Below are 14,328 nucleotides of genomic sequence, written 5' to 3'. Positions count from 1 at the left end.
AGCTTTCTCCATTTGTGAGCCAACCTCCTCTTCCCCAGTCTCTTCAGTTCGGTTCCCACCCCCCAACAATTCTAGTTCAAACTCTCCCCAGTTGCCTTAGCAAACCTTCCTGCCAGGATATTGGTCCCCCTCCAATTCAAGTGCAACCTGTCCTTTTTGTACAGGTCACACCTGCCCCAAAAGAGGTCCCAATGATCCAGAAATCTGAATCCCTGCCCCCTGCTCCAATCCCTCAGCCACGTGTGGTGGGTACACAAGCGTAACACTATTACAACGTCAGTAATCTAGGTTCAGTTCTATCACTCTTCAAGCTGGCACATTCTTCCCATGACAACATAGGTTTCCTTCGAGTGTTCCATTTCCCTCCTACATTCAAGTAGTACAGGTTAGTAGGTTAATTGGTTACTATGCTGTATCTCTAAATAAAATTGTTAATGCCCTGGTTGACATTTTTACTGTTATGCTGTATGTATTTCATTTAGCAGTTCTGTAAGAGCAGTCTGTTCTGCTTTCAGCCTGTTTGGGTTACTGTTGAAGATAAGGGATGATGAGGAATGCGTGCCATCCAATTGGGATGGTAAAACTGAGGGGAGGGTTTTCTGGTGAGGGACACTGAAGTTGGTCTTGGGTTTTTTTTGTTTCAGCGGGAGATGAAGAGAGAAGATGCTGGGGAGAAAACCGGTTGTAAGTGGGAGACCCGTTTGTTCGAGATGGATTGCGACCCTTTAGTTTAGATTCATAAATATAATTCCTTTAATGGTATGCAGTGTACATTCTGTTATTTCATGGCACTGAGTTGTAACAGGTAGCAAATTACACAGCATCACACAAACCGGGGTTTGGGGTGGTAGAGCCATCTCAATCTCACGAGTTTGGCGGGACCGGAGAGGGTCTTCCAGACTTAGGCAGCCAAGGAAACTAGAAAATAAAATGTAAGCTAAAGAACAGTTTGGAACTCTGGCTATAAGCTCTTTATCTGGGGGGGGGAAAGAGTCCACTAGGTTCTACAGAACCTTTGTACTGAAGAACAGGAGCAACACAGGATCGGGTACTTACCCACTGATCGGTTTCTTTCCTGCAATGCAGCCGCTGTGGCTTTGGAGGCTTCCAGATCAGCCTGCAAGAGTTTCACTTGACTTTCCAAACTGATCTGGAGGTAGCTGATCTCCTGTGCATAGGATTGAAATACAATGTATTTAGGTTAATAAACAACATAAAGCTACAGATAAAGTGCAACAAAACCAGGAAGAGCAAGAGAAGAGAAGGGCATCCCAGGACAAACTGGGTTATGATTGTCACGTACCAAGATATGGTGCAAAGTTCGTCCTGCTTATCATTCATACACATCAATCCATTACACAATGCATTGAGATACAACAAGGGAAAACAATTATAGAATGCAGCATAAAATGTCACAGTTACAGCAAAAGTGCAGTGTAGGCATACATTAAGATAGAAGATCACAACAAGGTAGATTGAGGTCAGGAGTCTCTTATCATAGAAAAGGTCCATTCCATGGTCTGATATCAGTGAGGTGGAAGCTGTCTTTGAGCCTGATGGTATGTGTGGTATGTGCTTTCAGACTTTTGCATCTTCTACCCGATGAGAGAAAAAGAGACTTTACCCAAGAATGGGTGGAGTCTTTGACTATGCTGGATGCTTTACTAGGCCAGCAGGAGATATAGACAGAGTCCATGGAGAGAAGGCTGGTTTCTGTGGTGCTGCGCTGAGCTGCGTCCACCACTCTCTATGGTTTCCTGGGGTTACAAGCGGAGCAGATGACATTGTTACTCCTAGGTGCCAGGACAAGTAGCCCAACATTTACCACACACTAATAAGAAAGTGTTTGATGTCTCTGGACCTGGAGATCAGAAGAGTTCAGGTGGTCTTACTGAAACCTACTGAATACTGAAAAACCTGGACAGAGTGGATGGGAGAGAATGTTTCCATTATCAGAGAGTCTGAGTTCGAAGGACTCTGTCTTGGAATAAAGGGATGTCCCTTTAGAACTGAGCTGAGGAGGAATTTCTTCCACCAGACGATGATGAGTCTGTAATTTGTTGCTATGGAAGGCTAGGAGACCAAGTCATTGGGTGTATTAGTAAGGCGGTTAAGGTAATAGGAGAAGATGGGAGTATAGGGTTCACAAAATTCAGCTATGATTGAATGATGGAACAGGTTTGATAGGCTGAATGGCCTAATTCTGCTCCTATTTTTATGGGCTTATGGTCGAATTTTGTGTGTTAGTTGAAATAAGTGATTGCCCAATAAATTGGTAAATTAGTTTATTGTCATATGCAGTGAGATATAGTGAAAGGCTTGTCTTGCACACTTCATACAGATCAGATCATGAGACAGCGTATCGAGGTTGAACAAGGTAAAACAATAACAGAATGCAGCTAAAGAGAAGGTGCAGTGCAGACAGACAGTAAGGTACAAGGTCATGAGGTAGATTGTGAGGTCAAGAGCCCATTCCACTGTCTTAGGGAATTACTCAATATAATAATAATAATAATAATAAGTACTTTATTGATCCCGAGTGGAAAGTTATTTCATTACAGCAACATTTAAAAACACATTTAGCAATAAGAACATTATATACACAATTTACCATTGTGCAATAATAGTGTATGAAATAATAAAACAGACTATTGTACTATGATGTGTGCTCTCCTGTCAGAGATGAACTGCATATCGTAGAAAAGATTTTCACGGTGGAGCTGAACAAGCCTGTCCAAAAGGGTTCGCTGCTTATTAAGCACAATTGGTAGTTACAAGTTATAAAGGAGAATCTATAACACAAATACAACAACAAATAATAATAATTTGACCGAAAAGGGATCTCAGAAAGCTAAATACTTGCCTGAAGCCAAAGAAACAGAATCTACAGTCAGGACACTAAACAGCAAGTGCTGAGATTTGATCCTTCAGGTCGAGAACACTTCATCAGAATTCTAAATCAGAGAATCTAATTGCACACACGGTAGATTATTGGTAAGGATGACGAGAGCAGAGAGAATCTCTCTGCTAGGCGCAAACTCCAGTATTCATTGCTTAAAACTATCAGTTCTGAGGAGACACAGAACACCGCAGATGCTGCAATGCCAGTGGCACTCAGTAAGTTCAGCCACCGGTCGCGGGGAGACCGAGCCGCGTGCAGACCAGATGCCAAGAAGATGCTTGTTCCAGCTCCAGGCGGAGACATAACGTAAAGATTTTTAGTCATGTATTTGAAGGATGTAGGAAATAAAGTCAATTCAAGGGGCAAGTCCCATTATGCCACACATACTCAAAGACAATGAAGGTCACACCACAGGACAAGTCTCGTTATGCCCCACACACTCACACTATGACACTGAAGACCACACTATAGATAAGTCCCATTATGTATTTCACACTCACACTATGACAATGAAGGCAAACTCCCATCTAATTCCTTTACGCTATGGAAATCAATAACCCCCATTTATTGACCACTTGATGAAAGGAAAGGTACCCTTACCGATCTACAAAGCAATTTTAAATATGAAGTAAACCTTCCCAATCCAGACAGTCTCTCCACATAATGATAATACACCAACTCTGGGAACATCTTTGCACCTTCTCTGCATTCGGCACCATCACACCCACCTTTCAATCGGGAGAGCAGAACTACTGTTTTCTACCAGCGGCTTAACTAATGTTTAACACATGGCAAGTGTGGCCTCACTCCTCTTGTGTTTTGTGCTATGGCCAATGAGGACAAGTAACCTGTGGCATTTTTAACCATCATCTACTTCCCTGTCATTTTCAGGCATTTGGACAAGGTCCTCAAATGTCCTATCTCACTTCTCCAGACAATTCCATTCGACACCTGTTTGGGTGCAAACAACCCACTGATTCTACATGGCTCTACATTCCACCAGGGGCCCTCTCCACCCAGGCCATGCTTTCTTCTCACTCCTTCCATTGGGAAGGACGTACAGGAGCCTTAGGTCCCACACCATCAGGTTCCGTAACTGTTATTGCTCCCAAACCAGCGTGGACAACTTCACTCAACACTGAACTGATTCCACAGTCTACAAACTCACTTCCAAGGATGCTATCACTCTTTTTCTCAGTATTTTGTTTATTTACACTCTCCCACTTTTGTACATTAGTTGTTTATCAGTCTTTAAGTATAGTTTTTCATAAATTATATTGTATTTCTTTATTTTCCTTTAAGTGCCTTTAAGAAAATAATTTAAGGTAGTATATGTTAACATATACATACTTTGAGATCCTTTTGCCCATTGGGCAGAGGTCGTTACTGTAAATAATTAAACTCTAAACCCAAATCTCATTAGCAACCAAAAAAAACCAGAACAAATTTCAATCACCCAGGTTTCAGAACAGTCAGTGCAGAAAATGTGAACTGAATGAACTAAATAAAATCTGAAGATTTTCTGGAGAGCAAGCAATGTTATTGTTGCTACATTACTCCAGGCCTGTCACCGTACACAGCAAAACAATGGCTATAGTTACTGTCAGTGCAACACATCGATAGACAGAGAGGCTCCAATCCCTCACCTCGAGTTGGTGTACAAGGTAGAGGAGAAAAGTCTCTTAGCTAATGGCACTCAACAACAAAATTGCATTGCTCTTGGAAAAGGGCAAGAGGAATGGGGCAATTGGATCTTCTGAGGAACACACGCAGAATGCTGGAGGAGCTCAGTATCTATGGAGGGGGACCAAATGATCAACATTTCAGGCTGAGATCCTTCATCTGTCAGTCAAATATGTCAGCTCTTTATTCCTCTCATTAGATGCTACCTGACCTGCTGAGTTCCCCCAGAATTTTGTGCTTTGATCTGGATTTTCAGCATCTGCAGAATCTTGTGTGTTTATGAGCTGGATCTTCTGTTTGAGCAGACAGGCTCAATGGGTTAAAATTCCTCCTTCCCATGCCCAATAACTCTATATAGTTATACTTCAGTTGAAACATTAAGTGGTCTTCCATTTAGTCATTAATTTGACAGGACGATATTTTAAACCTTTTGCTGACATGCATTTAATCAGTGAAATGCCTTGTGTAACATTAGAGACCGTACATCAATAGAAATTGGAAAATACAACAAGCAGTGGTGGGAAGGCCATCACAGTGGAGGTATTGTAAACAGTGTAATAAATCTGTGGAAGATTTTAACAGATACTCTAAAGTCAAGTGAAGTAATTTCTAAATAGTTTGAGAGTGGTGTTAGTATACATGTCCAGATCACTCATACCTTCAGGACTTCTTCCTCCTGGGGAATTAGAAAACAGATTTACAAATACATCACAACTTTGAAACGCTTTGCAAGATTTCTCAGCACGGTCTACCCTCTGAGTTTAGCAAGAACTTGGGGGGTTCAGGAGAAAGACTCAATAGTTCGACTCACTTTAGTGCAGAAAGCGACAATCAGAGTTCAGGAAATTAACTTCAGCTGGTGCTCACCCACATCACACATCATACCAAGGCAGCCTTCAGAAACCACAGTATCAGAGACATCAACCAGAGAGGCTATGGCTGTTTTGCACCTCAAAGCAGAAAATACCCAAGTTGCTATCTCTCTTAGTGTGAGGCAGAATTTCTAGATTTATTTTCTCTTTGACAAACAAAGTGTTATTACCTTATCCTTGGCATCAGTCTTGTTTTTCACTTCGATCAATTCCAAGCACAGAGCATTGATCTTCTTCTTGGTGCTGTCATCAGAGAACTGAAGGCAACAAATGAACAACCGAACTTTACACACCAGCAGTGCTCACATTTACAACATCACCAAATGACCAATTATCACTGACCATCCGTGCGGGAAAAACTCAGAACCCTATTCCACTGGTGAGGCTCTCACTTTGGACAGTTCAAACTGAGACCTCAAACACTACGATAACAGAAATGGTTTCATTTCAGGCTTTCAGTTATGACAACAGTTAGTACCAAGGCTTAATGTTCAGTTGCACCCAAGACTAAGAAATCAGAACAGTATAGCACAGTATAGATCCTTTGACCCACAATATAGTATCGACTTTTTAAAATAACTCCAAGATCAATCTAACCCTTCCCTTCTACATAGCCCTCCATTTTTCCATAATCCATGTACCTATCTAAGAAACTATTAAGTGTCCCCAATGCATCTGCCTCTACCAGCAGCCCTGCCAGTGTGTCCCACAGACCCACAATTCTGTGTAAAAAAACTAACTCTGACATCCCCTTATAATTGCCTCTAATCACTAAAATATGTCCCACTCACATTAGCCATTTCCACCCTGGAAGAAAGGTGATGGCTACATAGAGATAAACACCAACATACTGTATCTGACGATAAATACAAGGGTGCAATATCATGTAATCAAAGTGCTGATGCACTGGACAGTGTTCCTTAAATGTGAACTGCAGATGAGCAGTGCACTGGAGTAGTCATAACCTCTCGAGTGCACGCCCGGTAGAATTCAAACACATCAATGGAACAGAAAGAGTCGTTCAGTACAGCAATACCTTAGTTTTGAGCAAGTCATTGGCTTTCTGGAGCTCTGAAAGTTGTCTCTCCAAGGAAGCAACGTTAGATGTCAGCGATGTTTTCTCTCTCACAACGGCAGCCAACTTGCCTTCGACTTTTTTCAACTCCTCTTCCAGAGAATGGAGCCTTTTATCCTGTTCCCCTCGCTGCTGCAGTAGGCATCGGATCTGCCGATAGAACATAGGGCATTACAGAATAGTACAGGCCTTTTGGCCCAACCCTTTCCCTGCCACATAACCCTCACAGTGCTATCATTCATGTGCCTATCTGAGACGCTCTTAAATGCTCCTAATGTATCTGTCTCTACCACCATCCTCAACAGGGCACTTCACGCACCCACCATCTTACCTGACATACCCCCCATACTTTCATCCAATCACCTTAAAATTGTGCCCCCTCATATTAGCCATTTCTGCCCTAGGGAAAAGTCTCTGGCTGTCCACTCAATCTATGCCTCTTATCATCTTGTACACCTCTATCGAGTCACCTCTCATCCTCCTTCACTCCAAAGAGAAAAGCCCTAAATTGCTCAACCTATCCTCATAAGACATGTTCCTAATCCAGACAGCATCCTGGTAAATCTCCACTGCACCCTCTCTAAAGCTTCCACATCCTTCCTATAAGACCGTAATAGATAGGAGCAGAATTAGGCCATTCAGCCCATCAAGTCTGCTCCACCATTCCATCATGGCTGATCCCATATCCCACTCAACCCCATTCACCTGCCACCTTCTCCCCATATCCTTTGATGCCCTGACTAATAAGGAAAGGATCAACTTCCACCTTGAATGTACGCACTGACTTGGCCTCCACTGCTGTCTGTGGCAGACCATTCTACAGAATTAATGCTCTCTGGCTAAAAGAATTCCTCCTTACCTCTGTTCAAAAGGGTCACTCCTCAATTTTGAGGCTGTGTCTTCTAGTTCTGGATACCCCCACCACAGGAAACATCTTCTCCACATCTACCCCATCTAGTCCTTTCAACATTTGGTAGTCTTCCAGAGGCGACCAGAACTGAACACAGTTCTGATCAAACAGATGGAAGCTTTCTTCCCCCAAAAGTTATTTTATTATAGGAGGAGGTACTGCATCAGAGTTAGTTTTGGAAGCAAAATACAATTCTGACCCACATATGAGAAACCACCTTCTACAGACTAAAGGACATTGAAGTTTGATTGTGAGAGCTTGGATTGTAAATTCAACACAAAATGCTGGTGGAACTCAGCAGGCCAGGCAGCATGTATGGAAAAGAGTACAGTTGACGTTTCGGGCCAAGACCCTTCAGCAGGACTGGAGAAAAAAATCTGAGTAGATTTAAAAGATGGGGAGAATTCAGCAGGTCAGGCAGCATCTATGGAAAAGAGTAAACAGCATAAGCATTCTGATCTGAAACCTCCAATGCCTTGTGGTCGTACCCACTCATTGAGAAGGCTTCAGAAATACACCCAGTGGAAAAATTCAGAACTAGAATCTCTAAGACAGTCTTATGTTGAAATCAAAGCTGACACCTCCTGTGATGCCGCTGGAGCCAAAATTTATTGGTCGCTGCTTTTTCTTTGCATTTATCAGCTATGTGGAGAGGGGGAGCCTGCAACGTGAGCAACAGTTTGTTCTCCATATTGTACTACACTGGCTTGCGCATCTTGTAGACAGCTGGGACACCACATCCATGGTTGACCCTGACCAACAGATGCCTCAATCCCCTAGTGGTTACACTAGTATGATTCTAGAATCTTCTCTTGGGGCTGCACTATTTGAAAGAAAAAGATTTCTTAATGGTCGACTCTTATCTACAAATTGGAATGGAATTTTCATCTATGGGTATAAAATAGCTGGCCGCAAGGCAGCACCAACTTTTGTTAAACCTCTAACAGGGTCAGTTTCAACTTCTCTTTGTTCCATTAACACCTAATAAAATGATCATGAAGTGACAAGTTTTGTGCCTCTTTCCCGAATTCAGAAGGAACCTTTGATAAAAAAAACATCAAAATCAAACACGGTTGAACACCGGCTGTTGTTGCAGTACGGTGTTTGGCATTACAAGCTGCCCAAGGACTAAATGCAGCCATTTGTACTTCAGCACTGCTTTAAACAATTTCCAACTACACACTCTCTCTCTCTAATTACAGACGAGGATTCAACATTACACATTTCTGTAAATTCTAATAGTCATTGATGCTCAACTTACCTCTTGTTCCAATATCTTCTGCTTCTTAAGTTCTAGAGCCAGGTTCGCATCCTTGGTCTGCATGGAATTCAAGGAACAGCAGAGTTATTAAAATCGAATAGACAATCTAGATTTAAAGACAACAGATAGTCAGAACCTACCCTAACCCCATGTCGGCGAGATAGGCAGCACAGCAGCGTAGCTATCATGCCAACATGCTGGAAGCTGGAAGCTTTGTAACACTTGTGGGCTGCCAGGCACAATCCTTACTGGATTGAATTGACGCAAATGATGTTTTTCACTGCATATTTCGATGCACATGTTACAAATAAAGCCAATTTTTAAATCTCACCCCTCTGGAGATGACTGCCACAAGGGAGGGCCTTGGAGGTTTGCCATCATGAGAAGCAAACATAACAAATATAAAGGATTGTTGATCTGACCTACATTTGGAATGATTTGCCACCTGGATGCAAAGCAGACACCATGAGGCCACAATAACTGGCTGATTCGGATTTGTTTACTAATCACAGGCACAGTGAAATACGTTGTTTGCATGAACAACAGAAGCAAGCAATGTGGTTACCCACACCAGCTTCAGCATGCTTCACCAAGCTCCTGGCTGCATCAGCGTGCTGGCTTTCTGGACACAGTCGTAGGTTCTGTAAGTTGCCATAGTAAAGTATCGGTTACTGTGACGCTATTACAGTTCGGGGCGTCGGAGTTCTAAGATCAATACCAGCATCCTCTGTAAGGCGCTCATGGAATGTGTGGGTTTCCTCCGGGAGCTCCAGTTTCCTCCCACAGTCCAAAGATGCATCAATTAGTAGGTTAATTGCTCATTGTAAATTGTCCCGTGATTAGGCTAGGGTTAAAAAGGACTAACGAGCCACACCATGAGGACAGGAGAAGCCCTTACGGCCCAGTGACGCAGCTCATTGAGGCAGGAGGGCCTATTCCATGCTGTACCTCTAAATGGGTGGGAATATATGACACTCCATCTCTCAACCAGCGTGCGTGGTACCCTTGGGCAAGATGTGGCACCTGCTTAGCACCCACACTCCCCCTCCCACCCACCCAGGGTCACGAAGCATGGGAGCAGGTGGTGGACTGTCATAAGCACCTAGCGCATATCACAAGTCCTAGTGATACAAACACGGCTGCCACAAATCTCTGAAGAGTATTGATAATGGTTGGGGTCACCCATCTTGTAAAAATCCTGTCCAGAAGGCAATGGCAATCCACTTCTGTGGGAAAATCAGCCAAGAACAATCATGGTCATGGAAAGACCACGATTGTCCATGTCATACAACATGGCACATAACGATGATGAAAATCCCTGAGTGGGTCTGACTGTAGCATAGCGGTTAGTGTGATATTATTACAGCTGAGGGTGCCCCGGAGTTTGCAATTCAATCCTGGCGTTGCTCTGTACATCCTCCCCATGAAATGCGTGGTTTTCCTCCAGATCCTCCGGTTTCCTCCTACAGTCCAAAAGCATACCAGATAGCTTAAGTGGTCAATGTAAATTGTCCCATGATTAGGTTAGGGTTAATCGAACTTGTCGGGAGTCGATGGGGCGTCGTGGCTCGAAAGACAGAATGACCTATGCTGCACTGTATCACTAAATTAAATAAACAGTCACTCCTGGAAGAAGAAAGAGCTACTTCACATATCTCAACGACAATAGAAAATACGGTGAAAGGGTGAGGTGACACAAGTGACCATTACAACCACTCACTTCTCAGATTACAACATCAACTGTTTGTGGATGGTTTCTTCAGACCACAGCTGCCAGACCAGAATTACTGGTACACCAAGGACACTAGAATCAGGCCAAAGTGACAGCGACACAGTACCCACAACATGGGTACAGTGTTGCTGGAGGTGTATGTTCTGTTTTGTGCACTTAGGCAGCAAAGGTGCAGGCGCGGTTAAAATGAGATGACAATAGCACTAAACAAAATAATTTTTTTTAAACATCCAATTGTCATATCCTGAACAAAAGCACCAAAGCCTGTGAAACACAAAGTTAGCAAGTTTTCATGAAATTTAATTTGAATTAATCTATTTTACTAACTGCAAGATTCTTCCTCAAGCTTGCTGGCGATATCAGTCCTTTCTCAACTTCAACAGGCACCTGGTTTCCTGCATCTGGAAACAACACAGAAATATGCTCATCAGGACTACAATGCAAAACAATGATGCCCAAGAAGCTGCATTTATTTCCATTTTCTATCCGTTCAAAACAATTCCTTCTTCAAGTCTGCACACAGCCAACTCTCACACAAACTGACGTGCCAACTCACACTTGTTCAGGACAGAATGGCTAGCAGACATTTGATAGTTCAGTCGAGCAGGCAAGAGGAAAGATGCTACTGCTCAGAAACTAACACTTGCCATGACAAATGCACATCCAACACAAATGAGCAGCACAATGTACAGATATAAATTAATCAGAATCAGTGTTATTACTACTGATATACCTCATGAAATGTGGCAGCAGTACAGGGCAAGACATAAAATTACTTCATTGTGTAAAAAATGTGAAAAAGAGGATTATGGCGGTAATGTTCAATGACCGTTCAGAAATCTGACTGCAGAGGGGAAGAATCTGCTCCTAAAAATGTTGAGAGTGGGTCTGTCTCTTGTACCTGAGAAGAGGGCATGTCACAGATGGAGAGGGCCGTTAATAAACGATGCAACTTACTAAAATTGAATATTTGGATAAATATTGATGCAGGCTGGCATTGGAGCATGGCCAGTCTGTACGACGCTCTCAGCAAGTCCACCATGACACAATAATCATTCTACGCCTTTATATTTCAAATGTAAGCTGCAACGTTTAACTACCTTGATGTAGTCTGTTTGGATGGCTTGCAAAGGTTTGTCACTATCTGGGTACACGTGACAATAATCAGCCAGTACTATGTACCAAATTCCCTGGAACTGAAATTATTGCAAAGCAGCTGCTTTGTGAACTTTCATAACACCAAATGGCTTCAAACACCTTCCGTAATTGGATCCTGATTACAGTTGTCAGGTTGGAATTGATGGCTTTGCAAAGAACAGTGAGAGAATCTGGACAGAAATGTTAACCAGAAACCTGGTGGAACACTCCGTTCAGACGCTCAGATAACCACCTATGTCAAATAATAACTTCGTTTAAATCCGTTATCTGTTTAGCAATGGCAAGAATCGCTCAGGTCAGATTATCTGAACCACGACATCACCCATCAAGTTAACTTGCACAGGACTGGAAACATACTGCCTTGTTCAGTGCTGTGACAGCAGGCCAGAAGGCGCTGATGACTGCCGGGCTCAGCAATTACAGCACCAGCATATTCTACAGTTCTGCACATGGGTGGTGCAGAGGAATGGAAAATGCTCCAGGTTAGCTCCCACTCTACCTCTGCACTCAGCTGGTCATGCAGCGTGGCTGGGCTTTGCAGCCACTGAATGCAAATAAGGCCATAGTAGCAGAAAGAGGCCATTCAGCCCATTAAGTCTGCTGCGCCATTCCACCATGGCTGACATTTTATCCCTCTCAACTCCATTCTGCTGCCTTATCCCGTGACCTTTGATGTCCTGACCAATCAAGAGCATCAATCTCCACTTAAAATATACTCAATGACCATGGCCTTCACAGCCATCTGCAGCAATGAATTCCACAGATTCACCACTCTCTAGCTAAAGAAATTTCTACTCATCTGCTCTAAAGAGATTTACAAGGATGTTGCCTGAATTGGGGACCATGCCTTTTCTCCTTGGAGTGACAAAGGATGAGAGGTGGCCTGATAAAGGTGTACAAGATGCTGAGAGGCAGCAATCGTGTGGGTAGCCAGTGGCTTTTTCCCCAGGGCTGAAATGGCCAACATGAGGGGGCATAGTGTTAAGGTGCCTGGAAATGTCAGAGGTAAGATTTTTTTTATAAAAACAGAGTGGTGTGTGCGTGAAATGCACTGCCGGTGGTGGAGCCAGATGCAATAGGCTCTTTTAAGAGCCTCTTAGATAGGTACGTGGAGCTTGGAAAAATAGAGGGCTATGCGGTAGGGAAATTCTAGGCAGTTTCTAGAGTAGGTTACATGGTCAGCATAGAAGAGTTGAGGAGAAACATCCCTAGCCAGAGAGCAGTGAATTTGTGGAAGTCTTTGCCACAGGTGGCTGTGGAGGACAAGTCTTTAGGTATACTTGGGCAGAGTTTGATAGATGCTTGATTGGTCAGGCATGAAGGGATATGGCAAGAAGGCAGGAGATTGGATCAGCCATGATGAAATGGCAGAGCAGACTCGATGGGCCAAATGGCCCATGTCTGCTCCAACGTCTTATGGTCTAAAACAAATGTGGTCTGACCAAGGTCTTATACAGCCTCAGTATTACATCCTTGCCTTGATATGGCAGAGGCAGATCCCACAATGGCTCCAAGAGAGCTTTGGAGAAAAATGGAAGAAAAATTTGTACAGTTATAGAGAAAGGGCAGTAGGCAGAGGGGATGGTTGAGCAGACTGGAAGTTGCCCTGAGAGAGAGCCAGCACAGAGGTAATGGGGCCAATGTCCTTACTGAATGGGGGACACTGATTATTAAAATGTAAATGGTGTATTTTACTTCACTTAATTACACTTGCGGTCTGAGGATTGTGTGAAATAATTATCTTTCATTTTTTTCTCATTTAATATTTGGAATCCTTTACTCAAGTCTGGCTGTTAACAGTGAAAAAATCCTTAGCGACACACGAAAGAGGCCCCCCATTCCCACTACCCACAATGAGGCTGCTGCTCACAGACGTTGTGAAGGACTGTGCAACAATGGCGGGAGAATGGTCAGAATCAAACTCAACACCACCTTCTCATGGGCAGTGGGGATGAGCAATAAATGGAATCAGATATATTACCACTGACCAGCGTTGGAAAATGCGCTGTTTGTGGCAGGGGTAGAGCACTTTCAAATTACTATCAGTAGCAATGAGAAATAAATTTTAAACAGTGTAAAAAGAGAGTCCCATGTCAGCATGACACTGCTACAGCATGAAACGTTGGAGTTCAATTGCAGCGCTGTCCATAAGGGGTTTGTACATTCTCCCTTTGGAATGCGTGGGATTCCTCCAGTAGCTCCAGTTTCCTCCCACAATCCAAAGACATATCAGTTAAGTTAATTGGTCATTGTTAATTGTCCTGTGATTAGGCCAACTATAGATGGGTTGCTGGGATGAATGACTCACTGAGTCAGAAGGGATGACAGAGACACAGACAAAACAGTGAGATGGTGAATGTTAGAACCACGTGGCAGGAAACATGTCAAGTGCAGCATAAACTGATCCATTTGCTTTCTGAGCCTAGAATCAGCAACCCAGGGTTACTCAGTTACTGCTTCATGTCAACATTATCGCTCCTGCTAGCACAATCATAATTCATGGCAGATGACACCAAGACTGGGGGGTGCAGTGGACAGCGAGGAAGATGATCAAAGCTTGCAGTAGGATCTGGACCAGCTGGGAAAATGGGCTCAAAAATAGCAGATGGAATTTAATGCAGACAAGTGCAAGCAGTTGTACTTTGAGAGGACCGACCAGGGTAGGTTTTACAGCGTGCAGTAGGGCACTGGGGAGTATGACAGAACAAAGGCATTCAGGAATACAGGTCCATAAT

At 43.3% G+C, this 14,328-nt stretch overlaps 1 protein-coding gene across 2 annotated transcripts in view; it reads right to left on the bottom strand.

Moving 5' to 3' along the window:
* The window catches only part of hmmr (hyaluronan-mediated motility receptor (RHAMM)), a 98,774-nt gene that overhangs the window by 70,025 nt on the left and 14,421 nt on the right, over positions 1-14,328 (bottom strand). Inside the window, exons 3-8 of one of the 2 annotated variants that reach the window (XM_063052630.1) lie at positions 10,763-10,836; positions 8,704-8,760; positions 6,494-6,682; positions 5,628-5,714; positions 5,244-5,261; positions 1,057-1,168 (exon numbers count right to left, since the gene is read on the bottom strand). In XM_063052630.1, coding sequence (XP_062908700.1) covers positions 1,057-1,168; positions 5,244-5,261; positions 5,628-5,714; positions 6,494-6,682; positions 8,704-8,760; positions 10,763-10,836 — 537 coding nt within the window. The remainder of the gene's footprint in view (positions 1-1,056; positions 1,169-5,243; positions 5,262-5,627; positions 5,715-6,493; positions 6,683-8,703; positions 8,761-10,762; positions 10,837-14,328) is intronic. The other variant, XM_063052631.1, reaches the window with a different exon arrangement.

This window comes from Mobula hypostoma, chromosome 7 (assembly GCF_963921235.1).
Source record: "Mobula hypostoma chromosome 7, sMobHyp1.1, whole genome shotgun sequence".
NCBI lineage: Eukaryota > Metazoa > Chordata > Chondrichthyes > Myliobatiformes > Myliobatidae > Mobula > Mobula hypostoma.
The sequence above is the reverse complement of the archived record's forward strand: the minus strand, read 5'-3'. Positions and strand labels throughout refer to the sequence as shown.